General features: G+C 32.5%; 2 protein-coding genes and 1 non-coding gene across 3 annotated transcripts in view; all 3 read left to right on the forward strand.

The window, feature by feature from the left end:
* Positions 1 to 2,133: 2,133 nt before the first annotated feature.
* Positions 2,134 to 17,339, forward strand: LOC106118582 (glycine receptor subunit alpha-2). Its single transcript, XM_013313248.1, has 9 exons — positions 2,134 to 2,290; positions 7,889 to 8,036; positions 9,560 to 9,642; positions 9,940 to 10,166; positions 13,251 to 13,385; positions 15,682 to 15,782; positions 16,143 to 16,303; positions 16,756 to 16,828; positions 17,193 to 17,339. The coding sequence occupies exons 1-9, from the start codon at positions 2,211 to 2,213 to the stop codon at positions 17,319 to 17,321; spliced, it is 1,137 nt and encodes a 378-aa protein (XP_013168702.1). The 5' UTR covers positions 2,134 to 2,210; the 3' UTR covers positions 17,322 to 17,339.
* On the forward strand, positions 9,338 to 9,419 carry TRNAS-GCU (transfer RNA serine (anticodon GCU)). Its single transcript has one exon. It is a non-coding gene; the product is annotated as a tRNA-Ser (tRNA).
* Positions 17,340 to 20,959: 3,620 nt separating the features above from the next.
* ClC-a (chloride channel protein 2) overlaps positions 20,960 to 24,480 on the forward strand; it is a 45,721-nt gene continuing 42,200 nt past the window's right edge. The window contains exon 1 of the mRNA XM_013313381.1: positions 20,960 to 21,548. Coding sequence (XP_013168835.1) covers positions 21,480 to 21,548 — 69 coding nt within the window. The 5' untranslated portion in view covers positions 20,960 to 21,479. The remainder of the gene's footprint in view (positions 21,549 to 24,480) is intronic.

The raw sequence follows: 24,480 nt of genomic DNA on the forward strand, positions 1-24,480 counted from the left end.
CAGATCCAGCTCTACGGCTTCTCACCAGCGGTACCTGGGCCGACTGACAGATGGGTACCGCTGGTAACCGACAATCAATTTTTATACATATAAAAAATAGTAATTAATGAAAAATCGTAAAATTTTAATAACACTGAAATAATATTATCTGTTTCATAAGTTTTATTAAACTTTCGGAAATACGTTTGTTACCATTTCGTTATGATTAACATATGGAAACTCGCTGAAGAATATTTGTTAACACAAAATATAAAAAAAAATACTTAGAAAAGAACCAAGTAAGAAGTTAATTACACTGAGTTTACTAGCGTACTTCTATAAGTATTTCCTTTGTTATTAATATAAACGAGAAATTAAAAACATAGAGAAGATTTTAAATACGTAAGTATTATATAATAGTGTATTCATAAGATTTAAGAATTGTTTATTATATGAAATCGGCTAAAAAGAGATCTAAAACTAAGTACAACTCAAAAGATAATTGGTCTACTAAGCAAGTCCCATAATACTTTAGTGTGAGAAACACTAAGGGACTATTTAAGTTATCGTTATGTGTGGTCTTGTTAAAATTATGCAATATTATTTGTAAGTTAAGTTCCGTATTTCAAGTTACAAGTCCGCTAAGTCAAAGCCGTACGTGCCCAAGTGGCGGCCGTCGACCGTAGCCTTCCAACAAATACTACGGCTATTGTTAGATTACAATAATACCTACTCACGACATAAATAACTTAACCGTAACTTAGCTTTCAGTGCAATTTTAAATTCGGGACTCTTCATTTCTACTGTTAAAGTTAACAAATATTGAGCCTAAATTAATCATCGATATTACAGATTTTCGTCATTAAAAAACAAACGAATTAATAAAAAAAATGTTTTTATTTTTATTTAACTTAGAAGATATTTTTAGAACGTTAATAACATAAAAATATTCCCAAGTAATTTAGCATGTAAAAATGAATTTGGGAATAAAGATCTTGTTCAGCAGAGTATAAAAAATATAGCTGTCACCAGCGACTCAGTCCACGCTTATTGTTTATGTGTTCTTCCAGACTATTATAAATCTATGACAAATTTCATTAAGATCCATTGAGTTGTTCTAGAGATACCTTCCAAGAAACATCAATTTAAATATTCGCATTTATAATAAGACTAGCTGTAGCCCGCAACAATGTCCGTGCGGTATTAAAAAGTAGATGGTAGCCGATTCTCAGACCTACTCAATATGCTCACAAAATTTCATGAGAATCGGTCGGCCGTTTCGGAGGAGTATGGGAACGAAAATTGTGACACGAGACATTTATATATAATATTTTATATGTATAAAAATCAGCAATGCAGAAAGTGTTGCAGCCTCAAAGCGCATACCGCAACTCTCAAGAGCTTCTTATAATGTTGATAGATCGTTCAGTTTGATGTGCTGCGGATTAGTGCGGACAAATCAATAGAAAATATAACACGACTTTTATATTTACGAGGCCACCAAGGTTACTTTCCTTTTCATTAAGTTAGACTTAAAAGAAGTTATTCTTTCGTAGACTTTTATACAATACGAAAAAAGGCACATAAAGTCATAAGACTCCGCAATATAATAACGTTATTTTCCAATAATATTAAGTATTTTATATTTAAAAATAATAAACAATGAAGAGTAATTATTTGAAAACAACTAGTTAAATGTAACCTAAAAATAGTAGTTAGTAATTAAAGTAAAGTATTAATAAAAGTAAAAAACACAGAGATTCAATATATCAGATAATCACTAAATTCTACTTATGTTGGTCAGGTGAAAAATTCATAACACTTCTTGTAAAACAGGTCAAATAATATGTAGGTTATAGATTTCAATTGAGGATCCAACATAATAATATGTATATCGCAATTGATCCGCCACATCTTATTTTAATGCCTACATCGAGTCTAACAATTTCACGCATGCGTCAAACTTTTTAACTGTAAATTTTTTAGCGGCGTTATCATTGTTTCCCGCGCATTCGTACCGCGCTGTCAAAAAGCGCGCGCTTTAAAGCAAAAAACTTCCCGCGAACTATGAAGACATATTAAAAAGCTATGTGTGAAGTCAATTAAATATAAGTTTTGAATTTAATCTGTTAAATGATATTGTAAATTTTAAAATATTAAACATGCAATAAAATTGCATTAGTTAAAATGTAAATTAGTTTTTGTTTTACTGACCGAAGAATTAATCCAAGATGGCCGTCGAGAAGTTTCTCTGGGCATCCACCGTCCTCCTGCGACTTATGCTAGTTGCTACAGACCTCTGTTATACACAGTGAGTGCTATATTACTGAAATAAACTAAATTAAAATTAGACGAAGCTTTCCTAGAACAAGATGAGATAAATATAAAAAAAAATTGAAACTACCAAATTTTCGATATCATTATTTTTTATTTATTAATGTCAAAAACTATAATAGTTAAAATAAAATTCTGATAATAACCTTTTGTTATGTGAAACGAAAATTTTGAATAGCAAATTTTCGTTCTAGCAACTTAGATCGTAGCTTTGAATCTTAGTACTAATATTTAAACTCTAAGAAAATCTACATTTTTCTTCGAAACAGTCTCCTTTATCTTCCTAATATTTTAAAGGTAAAGAAGCAGATATTCAAAACAATATTTTTAAATATTGGCGATGGAAGAGAATAACAGAATTTACGTTTAAATATTAAAATACTCCAAATAAAGGAAATTTCAGTTTCGTTGCAAATCTAACAATTTGTGCCCAATATACAATTGTACATATGTCAGATCAAGTCTACGTTATTTTTAGAACTATCAATAAACCTATGATCTCTACCTCGTCAACGAAAATATCATCACTCTACCCTTATCCCTACGGAGGGTCGGCACTAACTACTATTCCTGCATATATCTCTGTCTGCCGTCTTTGAATCCATACTTTCTCAACGAAAATAGCCTTTAAATAATACTTTAAGATACGCTTTAAAGGAAAACAACGTAATGCTGCACATATCTGAGAAGAAATTCAAAGATATGTGTAGTCAACCCGCACTGGGCCACCGTGATTGGCTATGGCCTAGTCACCTAACTTAGGGCAGGCTCCGAGCCCCTCAGTGTGGACGTATAGTGCGCTGATGATGATGATACGCCAAATTATATACGATTAATATCTTAATACCTAACCTATTTATTGCAATATTCCAGACAATGTTCTATTTGTATGCCAAATTTAATCGAGATCCGTTCAGTCGTTCTGGAGATACCTTCAAACAAACATCCATCTAAAGATTCGCATTTATAATATTAGTAAAATGTGTTGCATCAAATTAGCAATGCATTAAATGATTACATGCATGCATACAGTTAGAATAATGAACTTTACAATATGTAAGGACGTTGAGTCTCAGATGTGTAATTTAGTTTGATAATTAAAAAGAAGTTAATTAATTAAGCTGTTAATTACATTTCTATTTTATCTATCTACTAGCGGACCCGACAGACGTTGTCCTGTCTACACGTCTTAATTTAAATAAATTATTATGAAGTTAATATTTAATGAAAATTGTGAATTTAAACCATTCCCAGATCTCCTGAACACACACAAAAATTTCATCAAGATCGGTCCAGTCGTTTGAGAGAAGTTCAGTGACATACACACTCACAGAAGAATTATATATATAAAGATATAAACATGATAGACAATCAAGATATATACTAGTCATTTTAAATATATTTGTATAGTAAAAGTATAAAGAAGAGACGAGAGCCACGATCGCAACAAAAGAAAATCTGTAATTTCTGCCTAAACCCTGAGAGTCAAGTGACTTTTGTTTTATATCTTACTAATATAACAAATACGAATGTTTCGATGGATGTTTCTTTGAAAGTAACTCCAGAACGGCTGAACGGATCTCGCTGAAATTTGCCATAGTTAAAGAACATAGTCTGGAAGAACACATAGGAAACTCAAGTTTTTTTTTTAATTCCGCGCTTACGGAGTCGCTGGCGAAAGCTAGTTTTATATATAGAAGACAAATTAAAATTTGTAATATCTGTCAAACAGTTTTATTTATCTATGTTATTTTTTTTAATAAAGCTATGAAAGTGACGAACTATTATAGGTTTAAGTCCGACTTAGTCCGTGTTCTCGATTCACGTCATAGTTTGTTGGTATTTTGACTTAGTCGCTTGAAACTTGTGGAGTAGCGCGACAGACTATTTAAAGCTCAAATAACACTATGTTATGTAACTGAATACTAGTTTTATTTTTAAATTTTTATAAAACATTTATTAATGTGATTCTTACGAACCAGATTTTTTTTACCGAGTTGGAATTGATTGAGTATTATAGGTTTCTTTTAAGACATTTTAATTGTATAAAAACTTTAATTTATCTTCTATATTTATAATATAAAATCCCCTATAGAAAGGTCAAACTACAAGTGATTTTTTTTTTACTATAAGCGGTTGCCCATTTAAAACCATAATTTTTAATTCAAGATTTTTGTATTATTTTTAATTTAAATAAGCATTATGCACTTTTTTCCCACTTTATTTAATTGCTAGAACTTTAAATAATGACAAGCTGTCACCCGCGTCTCCGTCTACGGAGAAATAAAAAAAAACTTAATTAATAGCTTAAGTAACCTATGTGTTCTTCATAACTAAGTTCTATATCTATGCCTCAGCGAGATCCATGCTGCAGTTCTGTAGATAACTTCTAACAAACATCCATCCATCTATACATTCGCATTAATAAAGATTAGGTTTAGTAAGATTGAACTTAAGAAAATAATATATGCATCTCTGAGTTGTGCTGAATGCAAATTATTAAACTTAGTCAAACTATCCACTTTACGTTTGCGGTCAAGATTGAATAAATTAGTCTTGGATACTGAAGATACGATTCTTCATATTTGATTATAGAGAAAGATTAATTTTTAATATTACTTTACTTTTCTATAAGAATTAAATCAAGTAGTACGTGAAATAAAATAAAATTTGAACGTTAGGTTACATCTGTCAGGCTGCAAAAACTGCAATAGTCAACTTCTCTGCCCGACTAAATAACGCAACTACAATAATGTAACTTTATTCAGATGGCTATGGGCATAGACTTCGCTATTTAAGCGAAATTTTCTACTAGTATTACAGTCTGCAACAACATCCATTGCACGAATATTCCGACTCCACTGGTGAAATTCTACGACTTCAGAGAAGACAGGCGTCAAGTGGTAATCATTCCACGTTTCGTCTGATTCCCAGCCTTATCTTATAAGTAAAGAATGGGAAGGGGAGGTGGATTCGGGGAAGGAGGTACGAAGAGAAATAAGAAATATTCTTTTTCCTTTAAGTCCTTTCCTCTGTCGATTAAAGCCGCTCGGTCTTTTGTCACCTAATAAAATAAAACAAATTTACTGTTGGAAACAGAACAATTTTTTTTAATAACGTAAACAAGTTTTTTTATTAGTGCCAAATTAATTGTATCATAATCTCGTATTGAGCACTCTCTGCATCTTTCCATATTTAATCTGTGGAAATGTTAAATCAAACTGAGATTTAGAACTCAATTGATGAAAGATAATCTTTTAAATATGACTTTCATTTATTGAATATTTTGAGCGGCTTACGAACTGCATGAACTAGATAAAACGCTGTGTGACATAAAAAAAAGTATTTAAAAATTAATTGTTGTTGCTAAGGGGAATATTTTATAGAAGTCCGTGGTTTGAAAAAAATTAAACTTTTTAACTTTAAAAAGTTATTGTATTTTTACAATTCTTATGATTTGGGTACCCTAATTTATATTTTTCAGAGTAATATTTATTAAAACTGTACAAATAAAAAGCGCGTTTATAAAACGATATTAATTTTAAATTCTTCAAAGCGGGATTATCTTCTCTTGGACTTCTATTTGGCAATAATTTTTCGTTATTTAAATAACTTGTATTTGATAATGTTGTCGTATCTCTGCGACCTATTTAATTAAAAAAAAATCTGTTGACATTTTAAAATTGTAATACCTCAAAGCGCACGGCAGTTTCATTGCTCGTTGCAAACTCGCAGGCGCACGCGACCTGGTTTAAACTGCAACTTAAATAGACATCAAGGAAACAGTTTTGTTTTATAAATGAACTATATTTAGATATTAATCGTTCTAAATAAAGCTCATTTTGCTCCGAACTCCGAGAATATTATACGTTTTTGTTGGATAAAATTAACGTTTTATTCCCTAAAAATTAATTACAAGCGCTGCAAACTTAAGAATTGTCCATAATTTTCTTGAAACAGATAATCGTCAATCGAATGTTATTTTTTCAATTAAGTGCACATTTTTGTTTTTAATTTACAATGAATACAAACATTCTCATTTACGTTAAACTCTCCGTCCGCAGTTCGTCTGGGAGAGATTGCATTCAGTGGTCTGTGCCAATAATTTAAAAAATTGCATCTCCCTTTATACAAGTTCTTTTGTATTTTTAACAATAAAAGATTTATCTGTTCATACATTTAAATACCTGACACGACCTACATTTATATTGCTAGCTACTAAGTATTGCCCGCGACGTCGTCCGCGTAAGGAAGAATATTTAAAATAAAAAACTGCAATTAGTTTAGTTGTAAATATATGTCTACGTAATATTTAAATTTCCTTCTATAGACCTTTAGGAAATGAACGTTCTAAGTACTAATAGACAAACATATTTCTCTGTGCAATTTAAAGACTATGGCCAGTAGTTTGTGTTGTGCTTTGATATCAGGCAGCCTTTTTCATCTTTACTTTCAATGTAGTTTTCTAAAAAAGAAATAATTTTTTACGAAAGAAATGTGTTCATTCGGCTTGTGTTGCGGTGTTTCACAGCGCAAATTTTCAATGAACCCTAAAACTTATCTTTCGTTACTACATTAACATAACGATTTTTTAAAAAGTACAGTTTCAAAATTAAATTCAAAAAATTCTTTGTTATTTTACCACATAAATCAGTAAAATTCAGATATAGGGGGTAGACTCGGATATGACGGCTGATAGAATTGTATGGAGGAGTAGTACATACTGTGCCAACCCTCGATAGGGATAAGGGCAGGTTGATGATGATGAAATCAGTAAAATTCAATATGTCAATGTAATATAAAAGAAATTCTATGATTTAACATCGACAGGTACACTTTAATTACACGAATCTACGGGATGTTTTATGTTAGCGTGCCGATTCATTCGCAAAGATTTTAATGACGCCGCTATTTCTCTCGACTTTCATCAATTAAACAGAACATGGATTTAAAAACAAAAATTGTTTGTGATAAATTATTATTTGTGTTACTTTTTTACTGCAAAACGTGATTTTAATTTTTTCATAGTACTGTGAACTGGAAATAACTTTAATTTCTATATTTACAATGTTTAAAAAGAATCTTGCTAATATTATAAATGCGATTTATATGGATGGATGGATGTTTGTTAGAAGGTATCGTCAGAACGGCTGCATGGATCTCGCTTAAATTTGGCTTAGATGTAAAACATAGCCTGGAATTACACATAAGCTACTAATAAAGTTTTTTTTTAATCCCGCGCGGACGGATTCGCGGGCGACAGCTAGTGGTGAAATAATATTTAAAAATGATATCTGGGTTATTTTTTAAATTCAACATAAAGTATTGTCTTTTATATGTATTTTAAATTTAATGTGAAGATAACATGAAGAATAAAAAAACAAAAAAATATGAAAATATGTCAAGCGGTACATTCGCCTGGCCATCTCCCTGCAGCATGGCAGACGAAGTCAGATGAATAATTCTTAACCTCTCCCCCATAAAAGTCTCTCGACATATATTTTAAGACGAGTAACAATAGTTTTTTTTTTATTAAGGATGGAAACATATAATAATTAAAACAACTTTCTTTTAGGGCAACATTATTAACATTCCAAGACCTGCTGCCTGAAGATCCCAAGCTGTATGACAAAATGCGACCACCAAAGAAAAATGATCAGCCTACAATTGTAAATTTCCATGTCACTGTTATGGGCTTGGATTCCATCGATGAGAATTCAATGGTAAGTTATAATTAACCTCTATTCATCCTAGTGACACTATTATCATATTTGTGGACAGGCTATATACCACAATATTTTGTTCCTATTTGATTTTCGCCATTTGGCGCTGACGGTTGCGGTTAATAGCGGTGGTGAGGATTGGAACTAATAATGGATATAGAAACTGTAAGGGACTTCAAAGGGTGCATTTAAGTCAGAATGATCCAAAATCTGTCATTTTTCCAAGCATTACCTATTTATTTATGTCTAGATCTGTGTATTGGTGATCTTCTGTGAACATCAGAACATATTTTTACGAGTCAGATGTCATTCGTCAATGGCTTATTTTTTTTTATGAACATGAATGGAGGTAGGCATAGGAATGTTTTTAAAATATATAACAAATAAATAAATATTTACTAATCTTTTTAGATTATTTTGTAGACAGAAGCGTGACATGTCGTGAAACTGTCACGCAACATTTAGAAAAACACTTTTGTGTTTGGAAAACAAATTACGAGTAGGGACTTCTACTGGTTGAGTTTTTATAAAATTACTAGGTGTCGCCCGAGACTTCGTCCGCGCGGGATAAAATAGATGTTGGCCGATTCTCAGACCTACTCAATATGCTCACAAAATTTCATGAGAATCGGTCAAACCGTTTCGGAGTATGGGAACTAAAATTGTGACACGAGAATTTATATAAAAGATATTTCTCACTGATGTTAACTCACGAAATACAAGTGAAAACATATTTTAATCTGTTATTTTCAAAGAGAAAGAAAGAGAAAACAATATGTTTTCGTTGCATTTTTTCGGCGATGGAGTTTCAGATATATGATACAGTTGGTTGAAATTCTTGTTTATTAGTTCCTTTTTTTTAATTTTTTTATCTGTTTTGAACCTCAGTTCGTTAGTTACTGCTAATATTGAAAATGGTTTAAATACGAGTTATTTTTTTAAGAGTTTAAAAATACCGTACGCGAGCACCGTTTGGTAAGCCTTTCGTGTAATCAGTGAGAGTTAATAATTTTGTTTTTAATTAACAGTATTATCGGCTGACCTTCGTTATTGGTTTGAAATATTGAAAATTTAGAAATTTATAATTAAATTTACAATCTAATATTGAAATAATTGATTTTCATTTATAATATTTTTTTAAAAGTATATCTTATTATATAAGTTATATAAAAAGGTATGTAGAATACGAATAAACTTTAATTATATACAAAACTGTTTACTTTAACATAGTTAAGTACATTTTCATTTCTTAAGTATGAAATTATGATAACAGATTAGTTAATTAAAAAAATTCCCCACTGGACGAGGTGGCCGAGTGGTTAAGGCGTTGGACTGCTAATCCAATGTGCTCTGCACGCGTGGGTTCGAATCCCATCCTCGTCGTTACTTTTTGTTAACCCATTTTCAATTTTTTAAGAAAAATATAAAAAAATATAATTTTAATTAAAAACAAAATTGTACTAATGTCACCTATGTGGTATTGTTAATTAAGTCTATAAATATTTTAACTAAATTTTTTTTAGACATATGCGGCCGACATTTTCTTCGCCCAAACGTGGAAGGACTTTAGGCTAAGACTGCCAGAAAACATGACTTCGGAGTATAGGTGATTATTTTTAAAGATTAATTCAACACTCGTAAGTGTGACTAAGTACTCATTTAAGTTGCATTAACTAACACTTAAAATCTTCTTAAGATATTTCTGTGTTAATCCTAAATTGACAGGTGCTGAGTCTAAAATCACTATATTAAACATATCGTCATCCCTCTCATTATCATTGATAAAACAGAGATGATGTTTTAAATGGGCATTTTGGCCTCAGAAGCCCACTGTAAGTGGAATATTCATGGGGTGATGATGATTAACATGAAAAAGGGTATAATCACCTTATTTTTTCTGTAGACTTCTAGATCTTGACTGGCTAAAACACATGTGGCGTCCGGATTCCTTCTTCAAGAACGCAAAGTCTGTGACCTTCCAGACGATGACAATCCCCAACCACTACGTGTGGCTGTATAAGGACAAGACAATATTGTATATGGTGAAGTTAACCCTGAAGCTCTCCTGTGCCATGAACTTCCTCATCTACCCTCACGACACGCAGGAGTGCAAGCTGCAGATGGAGAGCTGTAAGTAAATTCTATCCACAATAATTTAAATTAAAACTTTTAATAACATTCATCAAGAGCATCACAAAACAAATGACGGATTTTGAATAAATAAATTTGGTCGTTTATTTTTTGATGTTCGAAATTTAAAAATAAACGTTCGAAATTCAAACTTCATTATCTCGTCTTCTTTAAAATATTCAGTTAAAAATGGTTTTCAAGTCGCGTGTTTCTGAATACGCACCCACACATTGTCAAAACAGTTTCTTTTGAGTCCGTAAAGATGGAGGAACAAATATTCATATGGGGAATCCGCCACGAAAGAGTAAATTTAAGACTATATTGATGCGGTCGTTGACCTGCTCTGCGTCTATACCAATAATAATATTAATATTTCAAAATCTTACTAATAGATTTATTATAAATGCGAATGTTTAGATGAATGTTTATTTGAAGATATCTCCAGAACGTCTGAACGGATCTCGATGAAGATAACTAGATAACTTTGCGTACACATAGAACATAGCCTGGAAAAACATATAGGCTACTATTTTTTTTTAATTCCGCGCGGACAGAGTCGCGTGTGACCGCTAGTTTTATAAAGAACTAAGTAAATTGGTTTCATAGTTACGTAACATCTTCACGTAACAAGACGTTCCGATCTCTTGACGTGTTGGTACGACTCACAGCTGACGATAAAAGCGTCCCGCTGGAGTACCCTACAGCCTCGTTATACATTCACTGGCAAGTGTTCGCTCTTCAGACGCGCGGGAAACCACTACATAACGCGGATTTAATTATAATCTACGTATTTTAGAAGTGAAACAGTTGATCAATGTAAATGTGAAAGGATCTCCAACTAATTGGTTCAGAAGATCCCAATTTATCGCTCTTTGATGTAGACAACAGAAACAAGACATTCTTTTGATGATATTTTTGTTACAAAAATAAGACTCAACTCAAGTTACCTTTAGAATTTCAAAGAGATTTACGAAAATCATAATTATATTTAAAAATGATGTCTACTTTACCTTAGAAAATAATAGCATCGTCCCAAAGGGCTTCTCCTAAATATTTCTGGGAGACATTATTTATTAACTTTTTAATTATTATGCATTTTAAGTTTTTATAACGTAGTTAAATTTTATATGTTGAACAACAAGAATCTTTTCTAAAGCTGAATATGTTAAACTTTTTCATAGTAATTAATTTGTTGTAAAATATATAATACAGTGTAATGATTAAAAGTTAGGAGTCTACATCATCGGGCAAACAACTTATCGACGCTTGACCTAATTCTGTCTCGTCCAATACCGATGGAGATGTGAAGGTGGAAGTGACACCATTTTAATGAGAATGTTTCACATAGAGATAGTTCGAAAATTTTATTAACGTAAAATAATTAGATTTCTTATGTCACTTAGGTTACTTTGTGTTTAAGATATAAAAAGAAAACAAGATTCACATACCGAGTTATCATTTTCTCTTACCACATTTACCGTAGGTTTACGAGACTAAAATCCCCGTGTAAAAAACATTTTTATCTTTATCTTTACAAAGATAATTATGTCCCAATTCCGTTTCCAAAATCTTGCATCTACGCGTAGTTAGAATTTGCCAAAATTGAACAAATACTTTAGGGTAAAGAAAATCTTAAATCGTAGTTACATTTATGTGATGAAATGTTTATTTATAAACAAGTAATCGGCCGGACCATCAACAAATGCGGGAGCACTCGACAACGTAGGTAAAGTTATCGGCGATACAGAAAATTGTCGTCGGATGGGAAGAGAAAGTGGGCCGAGCGATTCGAGTGCCCTTCAGGCCCCTCATGGCCCCTCACGGCCCCTCAGGGCCCCCTCAGGGCCCCTGGAGTCAGCGCGATTCTATCACGTCACGAGAGGGCGCGATCGGTGTCGACATAGATGTAAGCACGGAGCCATAAATAGGCTGCCGCGGCTCTTGACGTCTTATTTCGGATAAGATTCTGTAAGGTTAAAGTCGAGTGGGTAGGGTTGGCTTTCGATGCTTTGCCACTCGACGACCGCTTGTTTGGCTGTTTGGAGATCGTTAAGATAAAAATGTTATTTTTAGATTAAACAAATTTTAAAGAAAATAACTTGCCCCGACTTTATGTAAAAAAGATTGACTGAAAAGATTTTTGCTTTAAGCCAGATTAATATTTATGTTAAGATCACAAGAGAAAATCTCTTCCTGATTTCTTAAAAGGAGAAGAGAGTATTTTAGGAGAGGTGACCTATTTTTACAATAGTCCTTTCCACTTGGAAAACAATAGAGTTTTTAAAAAGCAGTCTCATTCAGCAAAATTATATTTAAAAATCAAAACCTATGTATTAAGTCTAGGTACTACGCGTTTAGGTGAAAAGGCAGCTGAAACTAAGCATAATTATTAAGTTAAAAGCTTAAAGGAAATCAGGGCACAGTTGAGTCGTTAAGTAAGAGTTAAGCACGCCCTAATTAGAGGTTGGGTGTGCGGCTGAGCGCGCCGCAAACACTCAACAACTTTTTCTATATTAAAATAAAATTAATTTAACTTATTAACTACATGTTACGATACTTAGGCGAGATGTAATGCAATTAAGTTACGACTAAGTTATAAGCTCTCCATGCCTTACTTTACTCTCTAGAGATTTTACATTTTTAGAACATATAAGTTTAAGTAGTAAACAGTAATTTAACATATACAAATATGTTAGTTACTTAAGTTTTTTAATTTTCATTGAAAAGACCTTTGGAGATTTATAATTACTATTTGATATTAACACCCTTAACTTAGGGTAGGCTCCGAGCCCCTCGGTGGGGACGTATAGTGAGCTGATGATGATGATGATGATGCTTTGATATTGTAACTACAGTTACAAGTCTTTATTTAGCGGTTTTTGTTAATTTACTAATATTTCTTGTTCCTTTCCAACTAATCTGTATGCTTGTGCTAGGACATGGTTTACGGCGATAGTCAAATGGCGGGATTCGAACCCCCGACCTCGTGATCGGAAACCCGTACACATAAGCATAAAGCTATTGGCGCTTTCACTTAATTACTTTACTTTGTTATTTAACACGTGGATTCTTATCACATTACAGTATCACACACGACAGACGACCTGATCTTCCAGTGGGATCCTGATGTGCCGCTGGTGGTGGACGAGAACATAGAACTGCCACAACTCGAGCTGGTGCAGAACAGGACTGCGGATTGCACGCAGGTTTACTCCACTGGTGTGTATAAAGTTCATCATAACTGTAATAATTTCTACTAAGATTATTTTACGTTGAAATATTTCGCTTGAAATATACAAATAGGAATTCATAAAAGAATTAATTTTGATTAAGATACTACTTAAATTAATATAGAATACCTAACCAACCTTTTTCTTTATATCATAAGGTGGCAAACAACCAAGCGGCCGCCTGAAATCGCTGAAATAGCGAGTGACCGTTGCCCATAGACATACGCACTTGCATATGCGTTGCCTACCTTTAATCGACGTAGGAGAGGATGCACAGAAAGAAAATATCTTCCCTTTCCATGCATCCTCTCATCCGGAAAGTCCACTTCCTCTTCCCATCCTTTCCTTATAAGAAAAAGGCTGGGAAGGGAAAGAGGACTAAATTTGGCCTCCGGGACGCACACTCATCAGACTGTACGCGGAATTGCTTCCACTTGACGCCTGTCTTCTGTGTGGTCGTGGTATTTCACCGGGCGAGCCGGGACAATTCGTGCGAAGATATTAAAGCGGGCTCTACCACTGTTCTAAAAGAAAGTAACCTCAAATGCGATACCAAACACATTCCCTAATACGTCCCTAATTCCTAATTCCTAACTCCTAAATCTACATACGTACTTATTGAGTAATAGATTCATAGTGAAGACTGTTTTGGTAACTAAAAAAACTAATTAAAAAATTCAAAGACAGTAACTCTAACTGGAAAGTCCCCGCGGAAATAACACAATCTCGAATGACACAATTTCTGTTTGTCTGTATCCAACCGAAAACAAACCTTGATAAAGTTTGAAATAACAGATTGCAAATTAATTTTGACGCAGAAACACTAATCTGCGATAAATTATCTTGCACTCATTTAATTAGTAATAAAAATATTAATTACTCGTTATCTTAAGAATAATTAAAACATTATCAGTTCTACTAATCTAATATATTTAGCACAAGGAGTTATTTGAGATGTCCTAGAAATACGTAAATATATCGATTGTAGAGCTAAACAATATTTTTTCATTTCTACTGGCAATTCGTCCAAAAACATATTATTTCAATCTCATTGTTTTAAAAAAACTATTATATATTTTTAGTTTTATACATTATTAGTTAGAATCCTTTGGCGCGAATGACGTGCTTTCATTACAAAGTCTAGTGACAGAATGAGAGGGGACATAAACGTCGACATTTTAGTAAGGCTGGTTGAGTCAATACACTAGCTCTTTTTCGGATTTTCTTCCTAACATTAGTAACTTATGAATAGATGTTTTTTTTTCGGTAATAAATGGTGACTTCCATATTAGTACTATTTGATATAAAAAACCAATTAAATAGTACGAGTATTAAAATTCTATTTAATTCAATAAAATTACGAGATTTTCAGTAAAGAATTAATATTCCAAATCGTGAATTTTTAATTACTGATTGCATCAAAATGAAAAGTTAGAAAACTAACGACATCAAAAAACTTTTTCTTTTTGAAATCGTGTTTAATTCATTATTGAGGACACCGTTGCAATGTTGTTAAAAACCTTTAATCCGTTATACGCGGCTTAAACTCATAAAAGGATAAGCTTTGTGTTGACAATTGCGAATTAATTAGACGGCAACATTGTAAAACGTGTTTAACACACGTTGATATGAGGTTATACATTTACGATGAACTTTTATTCAAACAGAACTGCTTTTGAATTATTCACCTTTCGTGAGACATTATACTAAACTGATATAAAAACGGCTAAACACTGACGTATATACGTCCGGTGGCGGCATCGACTAGTTTCGAGTCCATCAGGGGCCCTTCATCAGGATGTGAGCTGAGGTCCGCGTCCGCGAAAAAACACCAGTACCACTCATCCTGATGAAGGGCCCCCGATGGACTCTAAACTAGTCGATGCCGCCACCGGACGAATATACGTGAGTGTTTAGCCGTTTTTATACAAGTTTAGAACTGCTATTGATTAACAAAATTAAAATGATAAATAAAATAAGATATTAATTACAAATAATAAATTATATGTTGATTTCTGAGACTAAAATATTCTTTATAAAACATATTGTTATTTCTATTTTGTCTTTAATTTGTAATGAGTGGGATGACGATATATTTTATATAAAGATTTTGGTCTCGGAAACCAACAATAAGACAAGCTTGAATAAAAAAAACAGTATTTTTATTTATATTCTATTCTCATAATACTCTTTTACACAACAACAACTATAATATTTTCAATAATAATGACATTTTTGTTCAAGTTTTCTTCAGTGGAAACTCACATTTTGTACTTTTTTTACAGGCAATTTCACATGTCTGGAAGTGATTTTCAAACTAAAGCGGCGTCTCGGCTACCATCTGTTCAACACATATATACCTACATGTCTCATCGTCATCATGTCCGTAAGTGAACTATATGTTCTCATTATAATAACAATTATGATAGTTTCAGACTCGAACTTGAATTGCAATCTGCAGGTCCTGGGTTCGAATGTTTTTCAATTTACATATGTACATTTATCAGAGGTTCTTACGGTGAAGGAGAACATCGTGATGCAACCTTAATATGTGAAGAAATTCAAGGATATGTTTGAAGTAAACCCGCACTGGACCGGCGTTTTTGACTATTGCCTAGTCACCCCTAACTTAGGGTAGATTCCGAGCCCTTCAGTGAGGACAAATAGTGAGCTGATGACGATTATTGTTTCAGTTTAGTCATTTGTAGAATTATTTTTCATTAGTTCTTCGTATGTATGTTGCCAGTGGGTGTCGTTTTGGATCAAGCCGGACGCGGCGCCGGCGCGAGTGACGCTCGGCGTGACGTCACTCCTGACGCTGTCCACACAGCACGCCAAGTCTCAGGCGCAGCTGCCGCCCGTCTCCTACCTCAAGGCTGTTGATGCCTTCATGTCTGTCTGTACCGTGTAAGTTGTAACATTAAATAGAATCGAACTACAAGCTAATTCTGGATTTAAAATAATAAAAAACCACCACCAACGTACCAACAGAAATAATTTATGAAACTAACTCAAACTAAAATTATAATCCGAATGTTTGGATGTATGAATGAATGGATTTTTCTTAGAAGGTATCTCCATAGCTACATGGATCTCGCTGAAAGTCATAGATGTAGAACATAGTCTGGAAGAACACATAAGCTACTAAGTTTTTTTTTAATTCACCGCGGAGCTCTTTACGTGGTAGTCATACATACAGATAACACTCGAGTCTAATATTTCTGTGTCAACATCGACGAGTCAGTTAATTAATACATAATAATGTCTACGTAAGTTTAAACAATTTTATCCTATTGTTATCTTGTTCGACATATTTCTGTAGGAGCCTTTATTGATCGCAGTTGTCTTCTGTGTTCCAGATTCGTGTTCATGGCGCTAATGGAGTACTGTCTTGTCAATATAATCTTAGATGACGGGGGTCGGAAGCCCAAGGTACTTTTATTTAAATTAATTCGAACAATAATTTACAAAACTAGCAATATGTCAACACGAGATGGCGCTCGTAGCTTCGAGATACTTTTAATTAAAAATTTTTATTTAAATTGTAATATTTGTAGTTCGGGAGGAACCTTGCACCTCAATTTCGAAGCAGACATCTTCAAACTGAAATTTTGCATACATGTGTAAATCGCAATCTTATATCTTTTGCGAATTTATCGAAGCAGAAGACTGGGCATTGTAGTCGTCGATGGGAAAGGCCTACGTTCAAAAGTGATACAGAGCCATAGACAAGTTCAAAAAATTTTTAAGATTGTGAATAATTAAAATATGTTTTATATTTTACTTGTATTTCCAGGAGCCAGCCGAAGCCGCTAAGGCCAGGCTACGTGCGATCAGTATCGACCGCTTCTCTCGCGTCTTCTTTCCTCTTCTCTTCTCTGTTCTCAACGCCACATACTGGATACAATTTGCGCAATACATCTAACTGTCTTGTTATTCATAAACTAAACCTGATCTTTTATCTTTAAACTATAACAGTGGCTTTCTAAGACCAAAGTCCCCGGTTAAAACATATTTTCATTTCTGTTTTGATGACAGAAATATGTTTTAAACGGAGATTTTTGTCTCAGAAACCAACGGTTAATTTTTTAAGTAGAAGAAAGGCAATTTTTAAATTTTAACTCTTCCAGTCTCGATTTAGCAAAAACTTTAATAAAAGATTCCTATAATTTTATTAACTCTGAATGTAATTAGTTTGTTAGTAAACTGAATAACTATTTTATGGATTTAATTATTCAGTTTTAGATATAGTTTTAATTCTTATTATGATCTGCTTTATCATGTGTCAAAACCTTTTTAGCCGATTAATTAGAAGGTTATCAATTCGCCTGTATTTTTTTAATTTGTAGAAAATATCATAAGAGTGTTTATGGGATCAATGGTGATTCTATCAAAAACATTTAAGGATATTATTAAATTAAAAACATACATTTTAAATAATAACAGATAAATAAATGAATAAAATGTAGAAGTAGATAACCCAATAGTTCCAAAAGAAAATAAAAAAAAGATAATAGTGGAATTCTGGATGCACGCATTATTTTTTTTGTTTATTTTTAATCTGTCATAGATCAACAACAAAACTAAAGTGTCATTAATTTCGATACTAACGTAATGACATTGGTAAAATAAACAGAAATTTTAATGAAACAAATTATAAAAGAAAATATAAAGTAATTAAATTACATTAACTACTCTTTTAATTAATTATTTCACAGTACCTCATTAACATATACCCATAGATATGTAATCTATTAATTGAATGTTTTATCATGTTTCAGAGGTCAAAATCTTTGTATTAAACATATCGTCATCCCTCTCATTATCTTTGACAAAACAGAGATAACGATATGTTTTAAACGAGGATTTTGGTCTCAAAAACGGTTAATTTTCCAAAAGTGCCAACATTGAGGAAAATGACAACAAAAGGCACTGATCTCTATAAATGGACTGGCTATAACACATAGTATTTTGTGCCTATGTGACCTTCGCCATTTTGACACTGTTGGTAGCGGTTTGTAGCGGAGGTGTTTCGAACTAATAAAAGCTGTCATTTCCAAGCTGTCGCCTATCCATTTATCAGTCTATCTATAGCTTATAAATCTATAAAAATGTTATTAATCCTATTTTGTTTGGAAAAGGCCAAATTAGAGTTCTAAATAATTAAATGAAATGTTAAATCGTAGTAAATAAAAACAATGATATTTGTAAATTAATTTAATGAAACTCGAGTGTTAGTTATCGTTCACTTCTAAAAGAAGGGTAAGCAGTTATGAAACAATGATAAAAATATTAGTAAAGTTGTTATTACAAACGTCACTACGTACAAATTGTTTTGTGATTAAGATATATATTGAGTTGTTTTTGAAATTGTGTTTTATTTATAAAATCCTTACACATCCATAACTTTAATAAGGTTATCAAAAATGTGACTCTACATGGTTGATAAAACATATGAAGTCTATTAAAAACTATTCGCCTAGACTAAGTCAATTTGGTTAGGCGTAATTTCACTACATATACATGCCTCTCCTGCCTTCCACAAGGTTAAGGGAAATCGGCAGACCCGTTACATCTTTTTCGGATAACATACAGGGCCGGCGATAGGCTAGGGCACGGTTGGCCGCCTAGGATGTAATGTGTGTCTCTATGAGACTGCGGTAAAAAATAAGGGCGCCAGTAGAGCTGACACCGGTACAATAAAAATGCTTATTATGTATTTACTTATAAATTGTTTGTAACACAAAATTAAAATAACAATATAAATATCTGGAATCTTAAAATGTCAAAGAAATTACTCTTTGACAAAAAATAGAGCAACAATTTATACTAAAAATAATTGACACGCAAAAACTTTGATCACGCTACATTTAAAAAAAAACTTTCAGATGAGAGAACGGCCTACAAGGTTATATTTAATTGACGCTAAAAATGTTAGTAATGTACCTATTTAATGCCTAACAATACGTAAATCGGAAGTGATTAGATAAATTTAATTATGTTTTATACGGATTAAAATATTAATCGTCTGGTACAATGTTATTCTACTTTATCTGTGCGTAGAAAGGAATGTGGTAGGTGGTCATTAAAGATATAAAATCATACTTTTATCCTATTTTTTTTTCTAAAATAAGGATGGAGGACTTTTGCTCCTAAGTTGATTGATTATGTGTTTGTTGATTATGGGACTGACATGTTCAAAAGAACAAAAGTCCCTTAAAAAAATAAAGAGAAAAAAAAATAAGGCTGATTTTTACTTAAATAAGTTCAAACATGATGAAATAAAAATGGAATCATACGTCAAAAAATCTTAGTAACATATCAAATTATAGCTCTTTTGATAACAAATTTTATTACGATATTTAACCATAAGTGGGTACCGAATTTAAATCTTTGACTATAGTTAACTAGAAGCTATATATCTGTTAACCTTGTAGTAGAGAACATCTCGCAAAAACTGAAACGAATCAATCGCGCTCACTTATTTTATTTCGAGTGCGTTTATTTTAGACTTTTGTATTATAAATGCGTACAAAATCAAGGACACGATGACTTTACAACGGTGATAAAAAAAAATCAAGTAACAAAGTAATTTTTTAACTTAATTTGTCTGTGCTACAACTAAGGTGGTTAGCTCTTTGGGTTAGTGGGACTTTCAGACTACGAGTTTGACATCGATGTTTTCAGATTATAGTGAAACGAGACAATTTATTCGTCAGGCGCAAAAGACGAACGGATACAAATCACTTAATTTCTGTTTTTTGGTACTCGTTTTTTTGTTTTCGCAGTCAGTTCCGGGTCTTCATTTGTTAAAAGTTGACAACTGCCGCACCGCGTGTGAATCGCGAAACGATAACCTCATAAGTATTTTTTTATTGCAATTAATACATTTTAGTTATAAAACACGGCAACAACGCAACTGCGACCTTCACCTTACGATGTGAACTTGATAAATCCCTCGAGTACTGACAAATTGAAGCAAAACACTGTAATTGAATTACAATTAGTTATGCTACCGGTACTTTTAATCTTAATATTACTATAACAAGTTGAAAAGCAGATAAATAATAACGTACATGTATGTATGGAGGTATTAATCCTTTTAAATTAAAACGATGAGCCGTGTAACAAGTTTTTCAATAAACAATGTACATTTTGATAAATTATATTTTGTACGCTGACAAAACAAAAATAAGCGTGGAAATCGTATCTAACTTTTGTTCATGGTTGACAATACGCGTTTAAATTTAAAGAGAATGACTCTACACACAAATCTCACTAACAATGGGTTGAATATCTTTTGTTTCTAAACGTTGAAACTACATGCCGGACTAGTAATGGAAATCGGTAACGAAACAGACGCTCTTCACAAATTAACACAGTTATTTAAATGAATAAAACAAATAATTTATTGCAAAAAATATCAAAAGGAATAAACCTATCAAGAGATAAAAATTCAAGTCATATGACATTTTTCCCAATTACATGCTGATAAAAAACTTTATCAAAACAAACATGTGTCACGACAAATCACAAAAACAAATCTAATGCGGAACGGAACGTTTGTAAATCAGAACATGTTTTAGTCGCGTTCAGAATGTGTTAGCAATGACGTGCGATTGACCATTCATAGCAGTTGAAGACCTCGACTCGCTATAGTTTTATTAAATAAGGGTGTATAAAATCAAACGATTTACAATTTGTAGATGTAGAAATAAGTTCTAGTTCATGGCCAAAATTGACATTGCGGTGTGAACTCTGAATGTACGACGAACTGTCACAATCGGCGCGACCGAGACAAGACACAAGTGTCAGTTGGCCACCGGTTGGCAATTTATTTGAACGTGTGTTAGTGTTTCCTGTTGGCGCGCAAGCAATTTGCATGGAATCGCATTTATTCAATTAAACATTATCTTGTTACACGCAGTGGACTGTGAATGGGGGATGGGTCCACGTAGAAATACATATATGACTTTAACCGCTTATTGACTAAGAAATCAAAGTGTCGACGTCCTTTTTCACATTGTTTTGAGTTACGAACTTTTGTTTTTTATTTTGTGTTAGAGGTGCAAAACCCGTTAACATGAAGGAACATCCAAATAAAGAAGAAACATCTGACGATGAGGCCGGTCTTGGATACCAGAATACGTTGGTAAGTCATTTAAGTAACAGTACTTTCTATTTTCTAGAAAAGTTAGTGCGAGCATTTGTGCAATTCTATTCCGCTTTGTTTTGAATCGTGGAAGTATGATTATGAATTGCAGAAATGTTTTGCAATTTATTACATAAATATGTTATCGCGTGTAAGAAGTTCTGAAAAACTTTAATATTAATGTCTAAATGTGTTCTCGTAATGTATTCTGCGAATTTTGAATATCAAGTGTTTTTTTACGGAATGCTTGTAGCAGGAAGTGTGTTTTAAACACGAGAAAATCAATCAATTTAAAAATCACAATTTATTGAATTATTTACGTCACAATTTCGCGTCTACGAAGAAAATAAAATAGAATTCTAAAACAATACCATTCATTTATTAATTTAAATTTAAACTCTATCTTCCATTCAATGTCATTCATTAGAAATAATAAACATCATTTCTTAACTGACCATGGCCTTATACTTGTAAAGAATATCTTTTATTCTATAATATTGTTATATTAATTATTGATTATTACTTTACATCATGTTTATACAATTATTTGTACACAAATGAATGAGATCTGATAAGTATATTACATACTAACTGTCGCTAGTGACTGCGTTTGCGCGGAAATAAAAAAAAAACGTAATTAGTAGCCTGTATGTTCTTCCAGGCTATGTTCTTCATCTATGTCAAATTTCAGCAAGATCCATGCAGCCGTTCTGGAGACACCTTCCAATAAACATCTAATGTGAATGTTAAACATTTATAGTATTAGTAAGAAGTAAGATATTTTATACATTATCTAATAATTATTTAAACATAGTAATCCAAGTTTTTCATTATTTTTTAATCCTGAAATGTATTTGTGTATTCTTTACGTTAGACACAATTAAAATGTTTAACAAAGTTCTTTAATAATTCAAGGTCTATGAGTAAAACAAGTTAAGAAACTATATATTATTTTTTTTATATTTTTTTATTTAACACTGACTTTCCAAATTGTAGTTGTTATATTCACCAATTCTTAAATCCTACATGACCTCTTGTGTTTGAAAGAAATGATTAGTTATCTGCTGTAAGGAAATACATTGAAAAATTGTCATTTCGCCCGGTATTTTAAAGAAACTTATGAATTACTGTAGCGGAATAGTTATTTACTGATATATTATGGAAATGGCAACAAATATTTAAATGTACTACAGATATATTTCTAAATAAACATTTAAAACATAACAATGACGAGAAACATTACCCTTAATTTTGATTTAAGAAAATTTGAAATAATTAATACTACAATCCAACTATTTTACTATCTAATTGACACATAGAATGGTTAACAAATATTCAAAATGATAGTAATATTAGATAGATGTCTGATTGAGATAGAAGACTATCTACTAACACATTGAAATGTGTCATAGACAATTTAAAGTAGTAAGTAGCAAGTGGAAAGGCATTGTGTTATTTTTATACTGATGACGGTTGGATTTATCAATTGCATTAATTGTCTTGTCCCAGCTTGTTCTTTTTATATCAAATGATTTAAATTAGTCTTCTGAATAAGACCAGGAAAACTACTAATTCTGTTTGAGTCATTATAATATCATTCAAACTTATAAACAATATTTGTATTCAAAGATTCAAACTTTATGGCTTGTTAACTTCCAGAGCATGTCTTTGCAGGGTTATTTCATAGTAATAGATGTCAAAAAAGCAACTACCTAAAATAGCAAAGACACCGTTGCTTAAAACATCTCTATTATGTTAAACTTTAAATGTATTGCCTACTTTTATAAACAGAGAATCATTTTATAACATACAGAATGTTACCAAACCCGCTAAATGCATTTTATGAAATGGTGGAAAGTGGATTTGGACTAGAATTTGTCTCCGGTAAATGCCAAGTGGTCTCCTGAGGCTAGGTACCTCTGTATCCCTTTACATTGTACTGATACCAAAAGTTCTCGCTACTCGTGTGAAATTACGAGGCGACATAAAGTTTGAATAGCATGGTAGTATTTTGTGTGACTATGTAGCCAGATGAGTTGGAAGTTCCCTCCACAATATTAACGAAGACGTATGTATGTGTATTAGAGGAAGAGGGGACAAGACTTAAGTCCGCCGACCTTGATGACCCGACCAGATTTAATAACAATATTCCTAGTCATTATTTTGTAAAAGGTCGCAGTTAAAATTAGCACTTTTGTTAGTTAATATCAAATTAACTTTACGATTTCATCAGATTAACGTCTTCGCTTTTTAACAATAATTAACTTTTAACATCTCTTAATAATATTATAAATGCGAATGTTTGATTGTGTGGATGGATGATAGTTACAAGGTATCTCGAGGTTCAATGGATCTTGATGAAATTTCGCACAGATGTAGAACATAGTTTGGAAGAACACATAGGCTACTTATTAAGTTTGTTTTTTGTTTCCGCGCAGAGTCGCAAGCGACAGCTAATCAACTAACAATTATTAAAAGAAGGGAAGCCCCTATTTTTATTTGCTCCATAAATTTTATCCATTTTGAGCATCAATTATAAATATCTTATCTTAAAATTAATATTTACAATAGTTATATACAGGAGCGCCAGTGGGTCAGGGGTTAAGCACTTGTTAACTCGTAATCTGCAGATCCCGAGTTCGAATCCCGCAATGTATAACTGTGTTTTCTGATTTACTTATTTACATTTATCCGACGTTCTTACTGTGAAGGAAAACATCGTGATGCTGCACATATCTGCGAGGAAATTCAAAGATATATATGAAGTCATCTCGCACTTGGCTAGCATGGTTGACTATGTCGTAGTCACTCCTAAGTTAGGGTAGACTCCGAGCCCCTCGATGGAGACGTATAGTGAGCTGATAAAGAAGCACAGATGCAAGATCCTGATAGCACAATATTATTGATAGTTTGCAGATTAAAATTTCGCAAC

This window comes from Papilio xuthus, unplaced genomic scaffold, assembly GCF_000836235.2.
Source record: "Papilio xuthus unplaced genomic scaffold, Pxut_1.1 DF827570.1, whole genome shotgun sequence".
In the NCBI taxonomy this organism is placed as follows: Eukaryota; Metazoa; Arthropoda; class Insecta; order Lepidoptera; family Papilionidae; genus Papilio; species Papilio xuthus.

Excerpts from the sequence above, each read along its gene's own strand:
- LOC106118582 (XM_013313248.1), top strand. The coding sequence starts at position 2,211 with ATGGCCGTCGAGAAGTTTCTCTGGGCATCCACCGTCCTCCTGCGACTT. Across the intron at positions 13,386-15,681 it reads CACGCAGGTTTACTCCACTG|GCAATTTCACATGTCTGGAA; the intron begins GTGTGTATAAAG and ends CTTTTTTTACAG. Across the intron at positions 16,304-16,755 it reads TTCATGTCTGTCTGTACCGT|ATTCGTGTTCATGGCGCTAA; the intron begins GTAAGTTGTAAC and ends TCTGTGTTCCAG.